The sequence below is a fragment of the Anastrepha ludens genome, chromosome 2, assembly GCF_028408465.1.
Source record: "Anastrepha ludens isolate Willacy chromosome 2, idAnaLude1.1, whole genome shotgun sequence".
In the NCBI taxonomy this organism is placed as follows: Eukaryota; Metazoa; Arthropoda; class Insecta; order Diptera; family Tephritidae; genus Anastrepha; species Anastrepha ludens.
Genome location: NC_071498.1, coordinates 147,406,420 through 147,427,696, shown reverse-complemented (window position 1 = coordinate 147,427,696; position 21,277 = coordinate 147,406,420). Strand labels below are relative to the sequence as shown.

General features: G+C 39.9%; 1 protein-coding gene across 2 annotated transcripts in view; it reads right to left on the bottom strand.

Annotated features, from left to right (window-relative positions):
• Positions 1–221: 221 nt before the first annotated feature.
• LOC128855540 (germ cell nuclear acidic protein) overlaps positions 222–21,277 on the bottom strand; it is an 87,326-nt gene continuing 66,270 nt past the window's right edge. For both annotated transcript variants that reach the window (XM_054090526.1, XM_054090525.1), the window contains 6 exons: positions 16,457–16,747; positions 14,517–14,948; positions 6,001–6,058; positions 5,759–5,827; positions 4,991–5,644; positions 222–1,053 (listed from right to left, as the gene is read on the bottom strand). In XM_054090526.1, coding sequence (XP_053946501.1) covers positions 932–1,053; positions 4,991–5,644; positions 5,759–5,827; positions 6,001–6,058; positions 14,517–14,948; positions 16,457–16,465 — 1,344 coding nt within the window. In that variant the 5' untranslated portion in view covers positions 16,466–16,747 and the 3' untranslated portion in view covers positions 222–931. The remainder of the gene's footprint in view (positions 1,054–4,990; positions 5,645–5,758; positions 5,828–6,000; positions 6,059–14,516; positions 14,949–16,456; positions 16,748–21,277) is intronic.

The following is a 21,277-nucleotide window of genomic DNA, read 5'->3' as shown; positions in this document are numbered from 1 at the left end:
GCATAAATGAATTTCAGTACCGCAAGTACACTAATTCATTCAGAATTTACTAGAACAATGCTGAATTCGGGAGGTTTTGAAGAACTAAGTGCTAATCTGAAAAGCTTTCCGAATAAATAAAAAATTCATCAAAAAAAAAAAAAAAAAAATGTATCATAAAAACACAAAATCAAGTTTAAAAAAAATTAAGATTTATAATTCATATAGATTTTTTAACCGCATTAATGCATAATTTGGAGACGTATAAATATCGAAATGATTTTTAAAATCTAACTGTCGTTTGGTAAGTATAATTATATATACCTATAAAAATTCTTTTATGTATGTATGTGTGTATATATTTTATACTAAATATAAGTATCGTTTTTATTATGTATAAGAATCGTATTCGTATTTTGCAGAGTGAGTATTTAATTTTACAAAGTATACATTTACATATATATCAATATCGCACATCGTTGAGCTGAACGCCTTAATCCAAAAAAATATATATTTGCATGTACGCAGAGCTCAATAACTGAATGGAGTTGTGAGTGACGACGGTTAAGTTTTAATGGGTCGCGTCAGTTTTTTTATAACATACCGTAGTATAACTGTTTATAGTCGAGAAAATCACCTATACAATTGCTACATATACATACATACTATACATACATTGTGTAATAGATTCACGAAGGTCAATATACATATACTTGTGTGTGTGGTTTCGATTATATGCAAGAATATAAACACGCCGATACATATGCAACACCTCAACACATACAAGTGATTACTTGAAAAATATATATTCATCTATGGTTCATATAAATTTTTGTTATTAGTATGCATTTGTAGCTATTTTTGTTTGTTTGCCATTTGCCTTCCTGATAACAATGCGATCTCTGCATGCTTGTCTCTGCTTTAGCCAGCAGGTCTTCCTTTCCCCCTACCTTTAGTAGTTGTCACCAGCACTGGACACACCACATTTGGAGCGCAAAATGGCTGCGAGTCGCTGCGTCAACGGTTCCGTTGGTGATTCAGAGTCGCTGCACGATGTTGATGGCAGTTTGTTGCCTACCATTAAAATATAAATAAAAAAACACATACACATACACATTAAAACACCGTTGTTGTTGTTGTTGTTGTCTTAACAGCATAGTTAGCCCTGTCAGTGTAAGTATATCATCGGTCGTCTTCGTCTAGCTCATCTAGGGGTAGGCCCAGGAAACATGCTGTTTCGACAGGTTGGGTCCAGAGGGAGAGGGAGGTTAGATGAGTCTGATTGAGGGGGCATGTGAAGAGGTGGTTGTGTCGTGCGGGGTACCTTTACATGCCGGACATGTGTTTGGTATGTCGGGGTCGATTCTGGATAAGTAGGAGTTTAACCTGCTACAATATCCAGAACGTAATTGTGCCAATGTTACACGAGTCTCACGGGGAAGCTGGAGCTCTTCATCTGCAATAGGTGGTGGTTGGACTCCGATTACGGCATTCACAGGACGGGAGTTCATGAAGGTGGTAACGGTCTCCCGGTGAATGTCGTTTATTGACTGTCGAAATACTGTCCGGTCCAGTAGGTTTCGGTCAGTTTTGTCCTGGAGTTCGTCAGCGTAGTTGAGGAGGTGTCTCCTGACGTGCCAGGGAGGCGGCTCAGGCTCAAGCAGGTGTCTGCAGGGGTGAAACCTGCGGTAACACCCCAGCAGGAACTGCTTGCTGAGCAATATGTTGTGCTCCGCAACTGGGAGCATTTGTGCCTCGTTGTGTAGGTGTTGTAAGGGTGACATCAGGAGGCACCCGGTCGCTGTCCGAATGGCGGTATTTTGACATGTCTGAAGCTTTGTCCACTGTGAATCACTAGTACCAGGCGACCAGACAGGCGCAGCATAGTTTAGAACCGGCCGGCCAATTGCCTTAAATGTCGAAAGCAACAGTTTTTTGTCTTTGCTCCAAGTGCTGCCGGCCAGCGATTTGAGGACCTTGTTGCGATTTTGGACTTTAGTGGCAATTGCGTTTGTATGCGCAGAGAAGGAGAGCAAGCTGTCAAAGGTTACACCCAAAATTTTGGGGTTATTCACAGTCGGAATTGGTGTGTCGTCGACTTTTACTTTAAGGGACAGCTTGACCTCCTTTGTCCAGGTGGTGAATAGGGTCGCCGTGGTCTTGGTGGGGGAAAGTTGGAGATTCCTCGCAGTGAAAAAGCGAGAAAGGTCGGTGAGGTAGTTGTTCACTTTGGAACACAGGCCATCGATGTCATTGCCCGACGCCATTATCGTGCAATCGTCAGCGTATGAGATCAGGGAAACTCCCGCTGGTGGTTGGGGGAGCTTCGAGATGTAGAAGTTAAAAAGCAAGGGTGAAAGGACACCACCCTGCGGTACGCCTTGCTTAATCTTCCTCAGCTTTGACATTTGATCTCGAAAAATCACTGACGAGTGCCGACCGCTCAGGTAGTTCGCGGACCACCTCTTCAGCCCTGGCGGGAGTGTCGACTGATAAATATCATCTAGTAGCGTGGAATGGCTGACTGTATCGAAAGCCTTCTTTAGGTCCAACGCTACTAGGACAGTCCTCTCGCAGGGGCGGTTTTGGTTAAGCCCGCGATTTATCTGGGCGTTTATGGCGGTGAGTGCCGTGGTGGTGCTGTGCACTCGTCGGAATCCGTGCTGATGTGGGGCTGGGGCCAGGTGTGTCGTGTAGAGTGGGAGTAGGAGGGCTTCAAGTGTTTTCACTACTGAGGAAAGGAGAGTTATCGGCCGATAAGGCTCCCCTTGGTTGGCGGGTTTCCCAGGTTTCAATAGTGGGACCACTCTCCCTGCTTTCCACTTGTCAGGGATGATGAGAGTGGCCAGAGACAAATTGAAGACCCTTGTGAGGTATCCTACTCCCAGGGGTCCCAGATGCTTCAGCATCAGCGCGTTAAGTCCGTCAGGGCCAATGGCTTTCGATGATTTCGACTTGTTGATGGCCCCCTGAACCTCATCACCGGAGAAAGTAAGTGGCGCACTGTCGTTCGTCAGTTTGTGCAGCCTTCTGGTAACACGACGTTTGGTTCTATCGCCCGGAGGATGCAGTGAAAACAGCCGGCTAAAATAGCTCGCGCATCTCTTCGGGTCCGACGAAGTACAACCGTTGAAGGTGATAGCCACCTTGTCGTTGTGTTTCGTCGGGTTCGACAGGGACCTAACGGTGGACCAGAGCTTACTCACTCCGGAGGTGAGGTTACAAGTCTTCAGGTGCTCAACCCATTTAGTCCGCTTATGTTGATTTACCAGTTGGCGGATCTCCAAATTGAGATCCCTTATGCGGGGATCCCCGGGATCGGCCTGGCGTAGGTGGTCACGCTCGTTTGCTAAACTGGCTGCTTCTGCTGGGAAATGAGGACGGATGTCCTTATAGCATCCAGCTGGGATGAAGCGAGCCGCAGCAGCTGTGAGCACCTTGCGGAATGCGCGTTCGCCTACGCGCACATCAGTGGGGATGGGAAGAGCGGCGAAGGTGTCCTCGGTGAATTCCGCGAAGCCGGCCCAATTAGCTTTTTTAAAGTTAAAATAGGACCGGTGATTCGCGGAAACGAAGTCGGCAGGTCTCTCAATCGAGAAGATAATGGGCAAGTGGTCTGATGCAAGCGATAGCATAGGTCGCCACGTTATGCTATTTATCAGACCCGCGCTAGCTATTGTTAGGTCAGTCGAGCTGCTACAATTGCCCACTACCCTGGTGGGGGCGTCGTCGTTCACAGTGCTGAATGTCGAGTCGTCTATCTGCTCTGCCAATTGCTGTCCCCTACGATCATTTGGCAGGCTTGAATGCCAAAGATCGTGATGCGCATTAAAGTCACCTACAACCAATCGGTTTTCACCTCTGATGAGCGCACCTATATCAGGGTGATATCCTGCCGGGCAGCAGGTGACAGGGGGTATATATGTATATGTTAAAGATTTCGAGCTCGGAATCGCCTGACCGGACAGCTATGCCTTGACATTCTAAGGTGCTGTCCCTGCGGTGGATTCCTTCATCGATGAGACCATACTGCACTGTGTGGTGGACTATGAACGCTAGGCCACCACCATTGTCTCGCTCGCGATCGTGTCTGTGCACGTGATAGCCATCCCTGGTGATCAGAGATGACCTAGCGTGCAACTTTGTTTCCTGGACCGCAGCTATTTTGATACTGTGCCGGCTCATAAAGTCGACTATCTCGTCGACCTTACTCGCAAGTCCGTTGCAGTTAAACTGGAGAAGCTTGAAGCTTCTCGGTGAGGTCAGTGTAATCCGGGGGGGTGAGGGACGCGTGGTGTTGTCTACGTTGGTCCTGCTGCGCAATCCACTGTGGTTGTTGCGGCCTGATGGTGGTGGGCGGCCGCGCCTCCGGGGGCGGTAGTGGGTGCAGAGCTCTGCAGCAGGGGGCAACGTAGGCAGTTGTCCACTCACGGGTGGTGCGCAGGCCGGAACATCTCCGAAAATGGCACCAGCCACTGCAGGAATTGCATTGGACTGATACCAGATTCCGAGGTATTACGGTCTGACACACGGAACAGACTGTACGGGGGACCAGGAGCTGCTGGTTTGTCCCCGCACTGGGGTTGGAGCAGGAAGGGATGGGAGGGGTTGAAGGGGAGTTGTGTTGCTCCGATAGGCTCCTCACCGTGGAGGTGTGGGTTGTGGTGGCGGTTGGTAGTGCCGGCCTATCAGGGGGTGTGGTAGCCGTGGAGGCATCAGACGCCTGTTGGCGGGAGCAACACGTGGCCACATACCGTGTGGACCACTCCCTGTGCGACTTAAGATCTGAGCAGGTCTTAAGGTGGCTCAACCCGTTGCACTTATTGCACCTAACCGAGGTGGAGTTCGGGTGGAGCCGTTGATGGCAGATGGCATTCCCATGGCAGCCGGTTCTACGTTACCGGAATGACTCGGGTTTTTCCCGACCAAGGGCTGCCGCCCCAGTACACTAGCCCTGTCTAGTGTATCGTATATTAAAATAGCGTAATTTAATATGCTTTAGTTCACCTACCATTGCTGACATCCAAGTCGGGTGATGACAGTTCTTTGGTGAATATCAAACTAACCGGCGCTATGTCGTCCTCCTCCTCGAGCAACAAACTCGAATAGGAGTGCGTTGTATTGTCGCTTCGACTGCGTCCACCGCCACCGCCGCCGCTTGACGAGTTGCGCGATGAGAGTGAATTGTTGCCGGTGCCAGCTGCAGCGCCAATCGAATTTGGATCATCGATTGGCAAATCATCGCCGCTACTGCTAATGGCATCTTCCACATCATCGTCGTCATCGTCGTCGTCGTCGTCGTCATCGTCATCTTCATCCACATCGTCATCGTCATCATCGATTTCAGCAACATCCTCATCATCGACCTCCTCCTCCTCCTCAACTTCATCATCAACCGATTCACTCAAACTACCACCCGCGGAATCACTACTGCCACTTTGACTGCTCACATTCAGCTCATGGCTGTTCGTTTCACCCAATGAATTGCAATTGTCCTCAGGCAATCCGTACTCATCAAGCCCATCGTCCATTAAACCAATCGGCTGGTCCTCAAAGGCCGCCTCATCACTTTCGCCTGCTGAAGGATCCGAGGATTGCAGCTCTAAAACTGGTTCGGGTGAAGAAGATTTATTATAATTTTCATCACTGTCGCTGGCTGCAGCGCCTACGTGTGCGAGTGTGCATGTGTGTGTGTGTTTGTGAGGATAGTGGAAAGCAAAATTTAATTCACAATTCAATAAACTTGACACCATTTCAAAATTATACTTGCCAAACTTACCTCGTAATTTTTCGATTATAAGCGGATAGAATTCTTTGGCTGTTGCGTTGTTTGGCTCGTATTGTAAAACTGTTGAATGGTTTGTGCGTTGTCCACCGTTCACCGTTCACCATTGGCAGTTGCCAGTTTGTTACGTTTGTTAGTGGGAGAGAAGTAGGAGATGTTGGTAAAAGTTTACGAGTTAATTAAAAGTTTTGATTTATAGGTGCGTCTTTCTTTTCTGATATGCAAATATGACTTACTCAGTTTGCAGTATTTCAAGGCCTTTTTGTAATCTTTAAGCATCACTGCTGAGAGAAACTGTAAATGAACGGAGATTGAAATAGAAATGTAATGCATTATTTAAATGAAACTCGATTAATAATTAGGGAACAGCTTATTTTTGTTTAGTTAGGTGAATTAAATATTCAGTTAGAATTTTCAAAAAATCGATTTTTTATTATTATTTTTCTTAATGTATATATATTTAAGAATACAGGCAGAAAATTTAATATCGTTCCGGTGAATATTTTCGAAGTTACACGCAAATTTGAAAAGGCGTTTCAGAGTGCTTAAAGTACAAGGCAAACTTAAAACGCGTTTTTCTCAAAATGGTGTTTTCAAAGTCGGTGACCACGAAGTCGGTGCTCGAAAACGGAAAAAAACCGATTAGTCTCAAATTTTAGCAGGAGCTTCTTGAATATGTGTTTTAGTAATTAATTGAAGATTTTTTCTCATCGATAAATATTTTTTTTATAAACAATTTAAGGCCAAATTTTGGTCCAAAATCGTTTTTTTTTAGAAACCGCCATTTTGTAAAAAAATTTATTTTGCTTATTCCTTCGATTAATTACTAGATTTAACATTACTTTAACGAAATCTGTTTCGTTTTTTAATTTCAGAGGATCCAGTTCAGATATCTAGTGGTCACCGCAAAACGTCTTTTTTGAGAGGAGCTCCTTTCCAAATAAATATTTTTACTAATACTAAGTCCTAAAATACAGTTAAAAGATAACATAATATGTTTACAAATTTTTAGATCAATAAATTTAAAAGTTTTCTTAGAAATGTTTTTGGAAAATTCGCTTTTTTCGGCCTTCTAACTGTATATAACCCCATAATACAATTAAAAAATGTTCACTTCTTTCTGCCCACTTGTTTTTTCGAACACCGTTTCTTCGCATGTCAAATTATAAGCCAATCCTCTTTGATTTATAACCATAATCCAGAAACGATTTATGCTTCAAGGCTTCATATGCAAAGATTGTTGTTTGGATATAATATCCGTGTAAATGTGATCACACCTGATACCTGTTTATAAATGAATAGCAAAAGTAGGCAAACAGCTTGGGAGCTTAAATATTTTCTTTGTGAATTGCAGTTGTAATTTGTCAAACTTCTCAATTGCGTCGGTGTTCCTTTTTTCTAGTAACGTATGTTGTATAATTGGCGCGTATACCCTTTCTGGGTAGCGTGTGTCTTGATGTTGTCACACAAATGGAGACAGATATTTTTATAAGGAGCTTTTTCATGGCAGAAATACACTCGGAGGCTTGTCATTGCCTACCGAAAGGCGACCGCTATTAGAAAAAACGTTTTCTTCATTTTGCTCTTTCACCGAGATTCGAACCTATGTTCTCTCTGTATTCCGAATGGTAGTCATGCACCAGTCCATTCGGCTACGGCGCCCGCCCGCTAAAGCACTCATCTGTGTATATGAATGCATAAGCATAGCGGGTTTTTTTAGAGAAGCTCAAGAAGAAGAAGAAGAACGATCAAAAATTTGATTTAAGCATGGCACTGAGATGCAGTGATATTTTCCTATGCATAGGCGAGAGCTCTCTTATGCCTGAATTCTGTAAGCAGTCTCAAGTCACTAATTGAGACTTTTCGTGGTGAAATTTGATTTTGAGACTAGTTGCAATTCAGTAAGCAATCTCACGTCATTAGTCTAAAAAAAAAGTCACTAATTAGTGATCTACTTCTGAGCAGCTCACAAAACGAAAAATATGGAAGAGGACTTAATTATTTTATATATGTTGCAAAAAAAGCGCGAAAATGAAGCGAAGTAATATGTTTTGGGTAAAAATTTCTTATGAACACGAATAATTGTGTATTTGTTGCCGTTTTAGAAATATGCGCAGACGGATTTCGGCAAGTTTACGCAGCACGGAAGACCCATTCCTTCTGGAAGAAGACGTTTTCAGGAGGTTTTTTAGATTCCCGAAATCCTTCTACTGGAAACTTATTCAAGATCTCAAACCACTTGACAAGTTTGAGCGGAGTTCCCAGCTCGTTCATTTCAACGGAATGTATATAGAGATGCAATTCAACATTTGTCGCTTATTAATTTTGTTTGTCTCAATTGAATTGTTGATAAACCGATTCAGGTAAAAGGTTTATGAAACAGAAATAAAAAACGTTATTTTGTATGAGCTTAGTAATATTCATATTCTTTATGTTTTTGATGAAGAATTGCGCTTGATAAATGAGTTTAAAAAATTCCATTACATATGGAATCGATAAGTGAATTTTTGCTCAACTTGTTGACTATCTCTAGTCGATACGTGCCATCAGCTGACTGTTTCTATTTATTTTCACCATGATATTTGGTGAAATTCTTGTGACTTGCCCTTACTGAATATCAAAATCGTCTCAAGTCACAAATAGAGTCACTAATTTATAATCTCAATTTTAGTGACTTGAGATGAGATTCGCTTACAGAATTCGGGCATTAATCTCGCATTCCTCCAGCTGCAGTATACAAACATACGAGCAATGGAGTGCGTAAAGGGCAAAATAAAGCTTTCCATCACTCAAAATCATTGTTTTTGTTATTTAGTTATTCAAAAACAAAACTGATTTATTAAATGAAAAATAACCAACTGATTCGTCCTTTTCAAAGAGTGTTGCACAGTGAAATTATTAGCCCGCATTCTTGTTTTCGTCCGAATCAAGAATTTTATAGCGTACATATTTTTTGCTATGAAATATATGCGACATTTTTGATACCCACGGAAACAAGTATACGACCTATTAATTTAATAAAATAAAAACAAAATCATATTTTTCCTTTAATTTTGAGCACTACTTAGCCTCATTAGGCACTTTGCTGCTTTCAAGTGTTTTGTCAATGAGTTCACAAATATTTTTTTCGTTTCAATTTAGTTCACCCATCACTACTGTGTACTTTACATACATATTACCGAAGACTGTTCTCTTTGTAATTTGTATATTGATTTAAAATTGAATTGAATAAAAAAATCGTAATATATATCAATATTTTGAAGCCTTATACTCGTACATACCTATATGCATACATATGTATTATGCATGTAGGTATATTGTAATCACTTTATATGTGAACTCATTTCTCATTATCCTCTTAAAATCTTGAATTGAAAGAATCAACCCAACGACCTGTAATATCCTGAGTGCACATAATTTCGTATTCTTGTCCTGTTTCGTATACATATATCTGTATGTATGTATGTATGTATGTATGTATGTATGTATGTATGTATGTACACACTTATGTATTAATGACAAGGAAGCTGTTAAGTAGAATACGACAGAAAATTGGAAATTGGCACGCAACAATTTTTATCATGACAAACATACAAAAGCATAAATATACGAAAAATGAGGGCTGACAATATGGAGAGATTTCTTATAATATTCATATTGTATATACACACGCATAGTATTTAGAATTGTATTTACGTTAGAATGCAGTGCACACCATGTTTGAACTGTGACGAAGGCGTGCGAAATACGGTCAAACGGATGCTATTGCATGTCTTCCTGATCCTTGAAATTCCCCTTTGCTTTTTGGTACATTGGCCATAACAATGGATGACATTCAAAAATCGTTACTCTTAAGTCCTCAACGTAAACTGCTGTAAGTTCTAATTTAATTAGCCCGAAGGATAGGTCTACAGTTTCTAATCTTGCCATTGGGCTCCAAGTATTTACACTCAATTTGCTACGACCCCCACCGAAAGCCTCTCTAATAGGATTTTGCTGATTAAATTGGCCTGTTTTGGATCTCCATTTTAGCCAATTCATAGTTCAACATTTTCAAATCCTTGCACCCTTAAAAGCTGTAGCTGTAGCTTTTGTTAAATCCCTCTTGGAAAATGCATCTTTTATCTGGCGGCCTTTCAGTCATCTAAATAGGATTGAGCGTTTACAGGAAGTGTTTTTAAAGTTTGCAGTGAATTCATTGAATTTTGAGAAACCTTTGCCTCTTACAACTCCCGCTGCCAGTTACGAGTATTGAGGCTAAACTTGCTACATTCAAGAAGAAAACTTTTTGCCTGTTTCTTATTTTAAACGTCTCAAAGCGTGCCATTTGTTGTGCCAAGTTCTTGAGTAGAATTTTGCTCGAATTCCCTGTTAGAAATCTGCGATACACCATACTTCAATGCTTTAAATAAACAAGAGTGGCGTCATAAAATGTTTTTGATAGCGCCATCATTTTAATGAGTTGGTGCGTTGGAAGTTACTTCCCTAGCTGACTTCCAGTAAAAGCTTGGTGACATTCGATTCAGTGAAAGCGAAGTAATTGCGACTAAAGTGTCAGTATTTTTCTGTCATCGGTACAAAAATGAGTTTCGAACAAAGAGCTAATATCCAATTTTGTTTTAAAATCGTTAAAACGTTTACCGAAACATTTTATTTGATGAAGAAGGTTTATAACTGTGATTGTCTATCTCGTGCTAGAGTTCATGAGTGGCTTACACGTTTCAGAGACGATTGTGAGGACTTAAGTGACAATGAAAAGTCAGTAATCACCGAAAACTCCATCGAAATTGTTCGTAAATTTATTAAAAATGAACATAAATCTTCGTTGATATTCATGGAATGGGAGTTGAATATCTCCCAAACATCGATTCATCGCATTTTAACTGATCATTTGGACTTACGAAAGGCCTGTGCACGTTTTATTGCGCGCAAGTTAACTCCGGACCAAAAATTGCTCAGAATTCAACATTCGAAAGACCCCATTAAAGAGGCGAGAAAAGACGAGCACTTCCTTAACAACATTGTAACTGGTGGTGTTTCCAACATGAACCTGAAACTAAGTGTCAAAGAGCCAAATGGAACACCCCCTGACGAGCCACTACCCAAAAAATCGAGTATGAAGAAGTCAAAACTCAAGTCGATGCTCCTTTATTTTTTCGAATCCAAGAGAATGGTCCGCAAGCAGTTCGTGCCAACGGGCCAAACCGTCAATGCAATTTTCTATCTTGGCGTTTTGAAGAGTTTGTTGCGCTTGTTGGATGATAATGCACCATCTCATCGATCCACACTTGTGACTGACTTTACCATCTATCACTCACAGTATTTGCCTGATGCCTATTCGAAAAATTGCATTTGGCCATGAAAGAAAAACTTTTTGCATCCGTAGAGGCCATCCAAAAGGCTTGTACCGACATCCTGAAAAACATTCCGGCCAATGACCTGAAACATCCTTTCGAAAAGCTTTAAGATCGCTCAAAACAGGGAGATGGAACTATTTTGAATAACTAAAGTCGAAGTTATCAGAACAAAGCTTTTGTCGTTTCAGAGAGATGGCCGAAATTTAGTCGTTATATATTACCATACATAAAAGGTTGGGGAGGTTTTTTTTTCGATCTCAATAAAGTTATGTCGGATCTAAATCGGCTGACATAAAAAAACGTAGTCTATACTCTTTCATTTATATCCCTACACAGGTTTATACTGTTCTCTGTATCTATAATGCGACCTCAAATATCTTAACAACACAATTTATTATTCAAGCTAAGTAAAAATTCCGTTATTCAGTTGTCCATCTTGTTTTTACAAGGTTATTTTCCTTGTTGCAGGTTCGAAACCTTGGGCATCAAACACCAAATTATAGAAAAAGTGTTTTCTAATATCAGTCACACCTCGGCAGGAAATGGCAAACCTTTGAGTGTATTTATGTGTAAGTATGTATTGTAGATACAGTTGTGCTCACAATAATAGCAACGCGATTGATTATTTATTTATTTCTTATTGAACTTGTTTTTTTACAATATAAAAATACAGCTCATACTATAAAAAAACATTAATTTGAAAGGTTTCAAACTTTGTATAAACTTAAAAAAAGTCAACGAATTTTCGTATAAAGTGGCGCTGATTCCTTGCAAAAAAGTTTCGATCAATCGTTATAAAAAGAAATTGCATAAGAGCGTCAAATGAAATATAACCACAAATCAATTCGAATCTTGAGCCATTTCAAACTAATACATTCATATACCAAATTAAAAGGGTTCTATCAGTATGGAGCATGTCGTCTAAATGACTACGTCGATAACGGAATGGCGGACACATGCAGAGCAAACGTAATGGCCTAAGCTGCCAAGCCAAAAACGTTGGACTACGAATCAATGTCAGGAAAACTAAGTCAATGGATATCAACACCTTGCCTCAAAACAGGTTCACAATTTATTTATGCGGATTGATAATATAAACATCTTCACCTATCTAGGAATCCAAATTACCCTATACGGTGGAGCAAAAGAGATATCGATGCGAGAACTAAATAAGCCAATGCAGCTTTGGCAAGCCTCAAAAAGATCTGGTTTTCCAAACAGCTGACAACGCGTACCAAACTACGAATTTTTAATGCGAATGTTAAAGTCCTACGTTGTTGTTGTGTGGACCGGAAGCTGCAGACATTTGTGAACCGATGTCTAAGGACAAATCTCCGTGTCTGGTAGCCCTACAATTAGATTCAACGAAGCAGAGAAAAACTAATTGACTTTGAAATACGAGAGCGTAAATGGAATCGGATTGACTATACGCCGCGCAAGCCAGCGACCGGCATAAGTAGAATGGCACTGGTCTGGAACCCAAAAAGATCGCACCGCAAGGGACGCTCTGAAGGATCCTACCGACGTAGCCTTAATGAAGAATTTTTATAAAATGGCGAGTCTCTCTTATGGACCCTAATTAAGACGAAAACGAGAAGTAGACAACATTGGAAAGGATTTATTTCGGCACTATGCGCCCAAAGACGGCGCGATAGCGATTAATTATTATTGGATATGATAATAAGTTTCCGTCATCGTAAAAGGGGTGTCGCTGCTGATACTATTTTTATGTTCGCTCTAGTAGTACACTGGCGATTTGAAGGTGTAGATGTGAAGTCTCGATCGCAGTGGTTGACATTCGTTTGGAATGTAAAGATCCGTTTTTATCTGATGTCAAAAATGTCTACGTTCGACCCGAAAAAACAGCATTTGCGGGAAGACACGCTTCGTTATTACCTTTTAAAGAAAAGTGCTGCTGAAACGGGTCGTTTATTAAACAATATTTGCGGCAATCACACGCCATCAAATACAACTTGTAAAGAGTGGCAATTTCTTTCGACGCTTCCAAAGTGGCAATTTCGACGTGAGTGATAAAGATCGCGATGGGGCACCGAAAAATTCGAAGATACTCTACTACAACAATTATTGGATGAAGACGCATGTCGAACCTTTGATGATATGTCTAAAGAGTTGGATGTTGACAGATCAATCGTTGGTAAACGTTTGCACGCGATGGGAATGTCCCAGAAAGCAGGTAACTGGAGAGGAGAGAGATATCGAGAGACGTTTGTGATGTGTGAGACGATTATTGAATGGCAGAAAACAAAAGGTTTTCTGCATCGCATCGTCACTGGCGATAAAAAATAGGTCTATTATGATAACCGTAAGCGTCCAAAATGTTGGAGCCTGCCAGGATAGCGAAAAAAATATTCATCCTTCAAAGGTTATGTATTGCATCTGGTGGGATCAGAAGGGGGTCATCTATTATGAACTCCTAAACCATCTGAAACTATCACTGGCGATCGTTACCTACTGCAGCTAATGTGTTTGAATCGAGCTCTCAAAGAAAAGCGGCCGGAATGAGACGGTAGACATGACAAACTGATTTTGCTGCATAACAACGCCAGGCCACACGTTGCTAAATCGGTTCAGAAAGATTTAGAGAGACTGAATTGGGAAATCTTGCCCCATCCGCCGTATTCCCCAGACATTGCACCTTCGGATTACCATCTGTTCCGATCAATGCAGTCAGCCCTTATTGGAGAGCGGTTCACTTCTTACGACAGCATCGCAAACTGACTCAATGAATGGATCAAGTCAAAGGAACTCGAATTTTTCGTCAGAGAAATCCGCACGCTTCCTGAAAGATGGAGTAAAGCTATAGCCTCCAATGGCACATGCTTCTCATAATATCATGTATTATTTAATTGTTTAAATAATTCGTAACTTTGGATAAGAAAGGACGGAAATTTATTCCCATACCCAATAATAACACAACCGCATACTCATAGTTTTAAAAAAATACTAAAAATTTTTTATGAAAAGTTGTAGTTTTTTTTTAATTTTAATTTTATTAAAAGTTTGAAACTTTAAGTTATATGGTTCTTGTTGTAGTAACAGCTACATTTTTTTACAAAACGAAATAAAAATAAATAAATAGTATAAACTATGCAATTTGTCGTGCTGCTGTTATTTGAACATAGGTGTATATATAAACATAAGCACTGCAGCTAATCTATGTACATATGCAGTTATTTGTTGTTGAGATCTTTATTTTGCGCTTATCTTATATTTTGCAAATAGCAAAGTGGTAGAGGGCAATTGGCAGCAAACCACTATATATTCGCTACATTGAATAGACTTGGCAATCAGTGGAGAAAATTGTGATGCTGCAGACATTACACCCCCTCTTCACTACCCCTCTTCTTAACTACGTCGTACTCGCACTTACATACCTCAGCAAGAAACTCGGTCGGTGCTGATATGCTTTCGTCGGCATCCGTGTACTCCGATAAACTCTGGCTTAGATCCTCATTGGACACGGATGTGGGTAGTGTGGCTGACACGATGCCGGTGCCGGCGGCATTGGCGTTAGCGTTGACGTTGACGTTGGCGTTGGCGTTGGCAACCGCTGCTGTCATTGTCACAGTCGAGGCCGCCACATTCATGATGTTAATGTTGTTGATATTATTTGTATTTGTGTTGCTTATGATGTTAGCAGTGCTGTTGTTGCTGTTATTACTATTGCTCATACTAATATTTCCTGCCAGTATAATATTGTTGCCGTTACTAATGATGTTGTTGCTTGCTGATGTTAGTGTTGTTGTCACACTGTTGACTTTGGATGCGTATACGCCATTACAATTCGTTTCATCCATGTAGAGCAGCTAGTCGTTTGCAAGTGTGTGTGTGTGTGGAACAAGAAATTGGCAATGGCATTGAGTAAGCGGATTATTGCAATTAGAAATGAAAATAAATAGAAAAAAGTATTTGCAATAAGTAAGGTAATAAATATTGATTTTTTAATCTTATATCGGATGGTAGTGGCGGTCATGACAACTAGAGGCGGATTTGATGTACAGAATAAGCCTTTTCAAGGGAGTCAATTTAAAAAAGTAAAGCATAAAAAGTGCTTGCTAATAAGAAAATATTATTCAGCTTAGTTTTATAAAGGGTTTTCCAATACGAGGTGTTATTCCCGTAAAATATCAATGGTTTGTTTGCTTGTTTGGCACGTAGCGCCGTCTTGTTGAAAGCAAACGTTGTCCAGATCAATACCATCCAATCCGGCCATAAAAAATCGTTAATCATATCTCCATAGCGTAATCCATTAACCGTAACTGTTGCTCCAGCTTCATTTTTGAAAAAGTAACGCCCAATTACTTCGCCGGACCATAAACCGCACCAAACAGTCAGACGTTGAGGATAGAGAGGCTTTTCAAGAATAACTCTTGGATTTTCTGAGTCCCAAGTCCCATACGTTACTGACGAAGCCACCGAGGTGGTAATGGGCCTCATCCCTCAAGATGATTTTTCGATGGAATTCCGGATCATTTTCATGCATTTCAACAACCCAATCAGTAAAGACATGACGTTGTTGATGGTCGGCCGGCTTGAGTTCTTGTGTTAACTAGACTTTATAAGCCTTAAGACCCAAATCTTTATGCAAAATACGATGTAATGAGGTTTGTAGAATGCCTAATTCCAAAGAACGACGAGGAATGGACAAACCTTGGTTTTCTTCAACACTTTCGGCTACGACAGCAATATTTTCGGTTGTTCTTGAGGGCCGTGCACGGGTTTTATTCTTCACACCACTAACTTGTCCCAACAGCTCGAATTTTTTCACCAATTTCTGTATTGCGGCCCGGCAAGGTGCTTCACGATGACCCAAAAATGTTCGAGTTTTACGAACCGTCTCTTGCAAATTTTCATCATATTTATTTAAATAATTTCAATGCGTTGTTTAACCGTGTATCGTTAAATTTTTATTAATGGCGTAGTTTCTACTTGTCAAATATCAAAAAATGACAGCTTCAAAAGTGACATCTACCGAAATAGAGGACTATTCAAAATAATACCTGTTATTGGAAAACCCTTTACATATATAGATTCACATTTACTTGTTATTTAATAGTCGCCGCATGCAAAAGCGCACTGTTTTTGGGGATGTTTCACTTAGTTTTTGCTTTAAAGTGAGAATTCGTTGTCTTCTTTGTAACAGTTCATACAATTTATGTAATTGTGATGCATTTAGCAAGAAATACCTTATACTTTGCTATTACTTTTCCAATTTATCTCCCGTGAAAACCGCTATTTTGTTATCTCTTCGTGCTTTTTGACTTTGGTGCATTTTTTTCCACTTTAAGTAGCGGACATTTTCTGTGCTACTTACATTCGACATTTTGTTTTCCGATAGTGTTCTGCGACTCTCCGTCAACTGCAGTCAAACCCTTCACAGTGAAAACTTTAAAATAATAGTGAAATTCTCCTTTGTTCTTACGACAGCTTTCCTAACCGCTTAGCACTTTGATAAGTTTTTGATGGATGTTTGGAGTCTTTGAAAAAAGTTTGTATATGTACATATGTATAATGTGGTTGCTTTGCTGTTTGCGATTTCGGTTTAGGTGCGTTTTTTGCATTTATTGCATTTTTGGACAGAAACGAGTTTCATTTGGTAGATTGTCTGAAAAGAAAGGCATTTAAAATTAAAAATCTTTGTTTAAACTTATGAATTATGCACACAAAACTTTAATAAATTTCAAAAAATTATCATAAAAATGTAAAAGTTTTCTTAATAAATTTCAAAAAATTATAAAAATTTAAAAGTTTTCTTAGTAGCGAATTTTTCAAGAAATTTTAGAAAGCTTCAGAATATGCTTTCAATGAAATAAAGTGCGAGTTTGAAGTCGCTTTGTGGCAGACAAATTTTAACATCGTTTGCAAAAGTAATTCTTAAAAAGTCAACGCGATTTTTAAGCTACTTCAAATCTGAACTTTCTTCTTCTTCTTAATTGGTTCGACAACGGCTAACGCGATTTTCGCCGAGTTTAACAAAGCACTAGTCATTTCTTTCGCGCGCTAACCGGCGCCAGTTGGACACACCAAGTGAAGCCAAGTCCTTCTCTACCTGATCTTTCCAAAACAGAGAAGGCCTTCCTCTTCCTCTGCTACCACCAGCTGGTATCGTATCGAATACTTTCAAGGCCGGAGCGTTTGTATTTATTCGGACGACATGACCCAGCCATCGTAGCCGCTGCATCTTTATTAGCTGCGCTATGTCTATGCCGTCGTAAAGCTCATATAGCTCATCGTTTCATAGCAACATGCACGCCAACATGCAAAGGTAAAAAAATCTTCCGCATAATCTTTCTCTGCTGCTGCGCCATAGGTTAAAACGGGCATGATGAGAGCCTTGTAGAGTGTTAGTTTTGTTCGTCGAGAGAGGACTTTACTAGGTACTCAATTGCCTACTTAGTCCAAAGCAGCACTTGTTGGCAAGAGAGATTCCACGTTGGATTTCAAGGCTGACATTATTATTGGTGTTAATGCTGGTTCCTAAGTAAACACTAGGACCTTATACGCGATATTTAGAGGACTAATACCGCAGTAGCTAAATGGGTTGGTGCGTGATTATCATTCAGAGACAACGTAGGTACGAATCTCGGTGAAAGTCCATAATGAAGAAAAAGTTTTTCTAATAGCAGTCGTCCCTCGGCAGGCAATGGCAAACCTCCGATTGTATTTCTGCCCTGAAAAGGCTCCTCATAAAAAAATATCTGCCGTTCGGATTCGGCTTGAAATTGCAGGTTCCTCCATTTGTGGAACAACGTCAAGACGCACACCACAAATAGGAGGAGGAGCCCGGCCAAAAAGGATGTACGCGCCAATTATATAAATATATATAATCCCACGGTAATTGGCACAGATTGCAGTATCACTCTTCTTGTGGATTGGGCACAGCACACTTAAACTCCAAACGGCAGACATGCTTTCTTCCGACCATAGTTTGCATAGAAGCTGATGCATGCAACACGCCGCCATATTTTAATAGCTCGGCTGGCAGTTTCAATAGCGTAAAAATACATAAGATTTAAAAAAAAAATTCTTTCTTGAGCGGACAACTGTCCCATAACAGGACGCGGAAAAAACATTTGAGTCCCTCCAAAGCGGACAGCTTAAAAACTCTGTCTTGAATTGGTTAAAATCAATAAATTTGTTAGAGGTTTTTTATTTCATACACAAAGCATGGGAGCAAAGCGTGAAAATTTGTTTCAGAAAAGCGTGATTTGGTTTTCTTTATATTACAGCGATCTCTTATGTATCGGAAGAAGTTACCCTCTTTTCAGCGGACGGCCAAAAGCTGACTGACAGTGAGTGTTCGCCCAAGAGAGATTTCACTGCATAGATGTTGCTTCAGAAATGGAGATTCCTATAGTTTGATGACATGGAAAGGCATGCGAAAGCTTGTCGAGGGACAACTGCATTTTCTCACGGAACTGGGAGTGCTGCTAAATGTGAATTTAAGCAGCCATGCTGCGACACATGCGAAAACGTCTTTTCAATTTTCTACTCGGATCTTTTCCAAATTGTATTAATAAGACACAATCTTTCACACACTGCGCTCGATAGAACTTAATATTTATTCAGAAGACTAATTTTGCGGTCGTGGTAACCATAAGCTTGTGCGTGACTGTTACTTGATTCTTCCCGGACTCGATGTCCGGGACATATGGACATCAAATGATAGAGAAATGTGTGCAGGCGACTACTACATTCATTTATCCCTTTGTAGAACAGCATCAAGGAGAGCCATACCAAACAAAGGTTATGCGTGCCCTTCATGACTTAGGGATGTAGGTACGTGTTTTATATTTCTTTATGTGTATATTACACATACATACATACATACATGTGGGTGCTCCGTCACCATTCTGTAATTATGGCACTCTAAAGCTCTCCTAAATATAAATTTTGGCCAACATTTTGTTTCGCTTTGTTTTGTTTTCACCGAATAAAAACGCTACGCCCTCACACATGACGGTGTATTTGTTTTCAGCTCTGTGCAGCTGCAATGGATGTGCAAATACTTATGTACTTATGTGTGTATGCATGTATTTGAAATTCTATTTTATGCATCACCAAAGGGCCCTTGGGGTCCGTTGCGGCACTTTCTCTCGTTTTTAGCATTGAATGAAACTGGTACCCAAAACGCTAATGAATTAACTAAAACAAAGCTAACTAGCCTAGCCGGAGGTCCCTCAAACTGAGAACTAATGAAATTAAAATTGTGCAAGTTCAGCGTTCAACGTCAATGCGATACATATTTGCCATTTGTATTTCATGGTTCACTGATTTTCAAAGGTTTCGTCGACCATTTGCGCAAATCCAATTAATGATAAGCATTTTTTGCTCGCACTGCGAATAGGGTGGTAAAGAGACGTGAGAGGCCAGCTTGTCGGGTGAGTGAGTGAATAGAATTTACTAACAATCGATTGCGAAAGGGTATTAGCAAAAGAATAAGTAGCTCAGAGTCAAGTGTTATCAAGGCGAAAGGTAGACGGAGCGGAAAAGACTATCATAGCAACAATTGGCCCAACGACGCGTGAACATGCAGAAGCAGAAATGTATGCAGCACATTTTATTACATACTTATTGACAAATAATTAAATGCTTCGGTAAGCTACCCTTTAAACAATTCAAAATGGAAAGTCAAGACGTGGAAGAAATTTGAAGTAATATTTTTATACGTACAATCCTATAAATGTGAAAAATACCCGCGTTCAAAATAATAAGAGCGGGATGAATTACCAAGACTTAACTAATTTTTGTGTGCAAAATTTTTTTCTTTATTTATATTTCTTTATTTTTATTTAATTTTTTTTTTATATTTCATATTTTTATTTTACTTATTTTTTTATATTTTATACTTCATACATTTTTAATTAATTTATTTATTTTAAAATTTTTTATTTTTCGTTTTATTTTATTTATGTCTTTAGTTTTTAATAAAGGGTGTTTTGTTTAGAGGTTAGGTTTTCAAGTTGGCACTACTTTTTTCGTAGATGGTCTTTTTGACAGCTGTCACTTGATTTATGCTCAGTTTGGTTTGCCATTTCATAATGAATAGACTTACACCTGATCAATCGCGTCGCATGTTCGGTGAATGGGCCCAAAACGAGATGGCCACCGATCCCGATTTTCACAAGAAAATTTTGTTCAGCGATGAAGCTCAGCTATGTCAATAAGCAAAATTGTCGCATTTGGAGTGAACATAATCCACAAGCCATTGCTGAGACGCCGTTACATCCTCAAAAAGTCACTGTTTGGTGTGCTCTATGGGCAGAGGGAATCATTGGTCCATATTTCTTTAAAAATGAAGCCGGCCATAATGTTACAGTCAATGGAGAGCGCTATAGAGCCATGATTAAAAACTTTTTCGCGCCTGAATTGGACGATGTTGATGTGGACGACCTTTGGTTCCAACAAGACGGCGCTACATGCCATACAGCCAACGCAACAATCGATTTATTGAACGAAACTTTTGGTGAGCGCATTATCTCGCGCCGTGGACCTATGGCGTGGCCTCCAAGATCGTGCGATATAACACCGCTGGACTATTTCTTGTGGGGCTATGTGAAGTCGCTTGTCTACGCAGATAAGCCCGAGACGATTGACGTCTTGGAAGAGAATATTCGGCGCGTTATTGCTGACATACGGCCCCAATTGCTGCAAAAAGTGGTCGAAAATTGGGCCTCTCGGCTGGAATTTATTCGAGCCAGCCGAGGCGGCCACTTGCCCGAAATCATTTTTAAAACATAATGGCAAACCCTTATCTTTATAATAAAGCTAAATTCTTGGCCATAACATTAAATTATATACGATTTATTTTATCTTGAAAACCTAACCTCTAAAAAAACACCCTTTATTTCATATTTTTACACTTTATTTTTATATTTTTTTGTATATATATTTGTGTTATTAAGGTTTTTTATATTTAACTTTTTATATTTTTTATATTTTATGTTTTAATTTTTTTATTCATTTTTTATGTTTCATATTTTTTATGTTTTTATTTTATGTATTTTTTTTTTCATAAAACATTTTTATACTTCAGATTTCTTTATTAATTTTTATATGTTTTATATTTCGTTTTTTTATATTCTAATTTGATTTATGTTTTTTGTATTTCATATATTTTTGTTTTATTTATTTT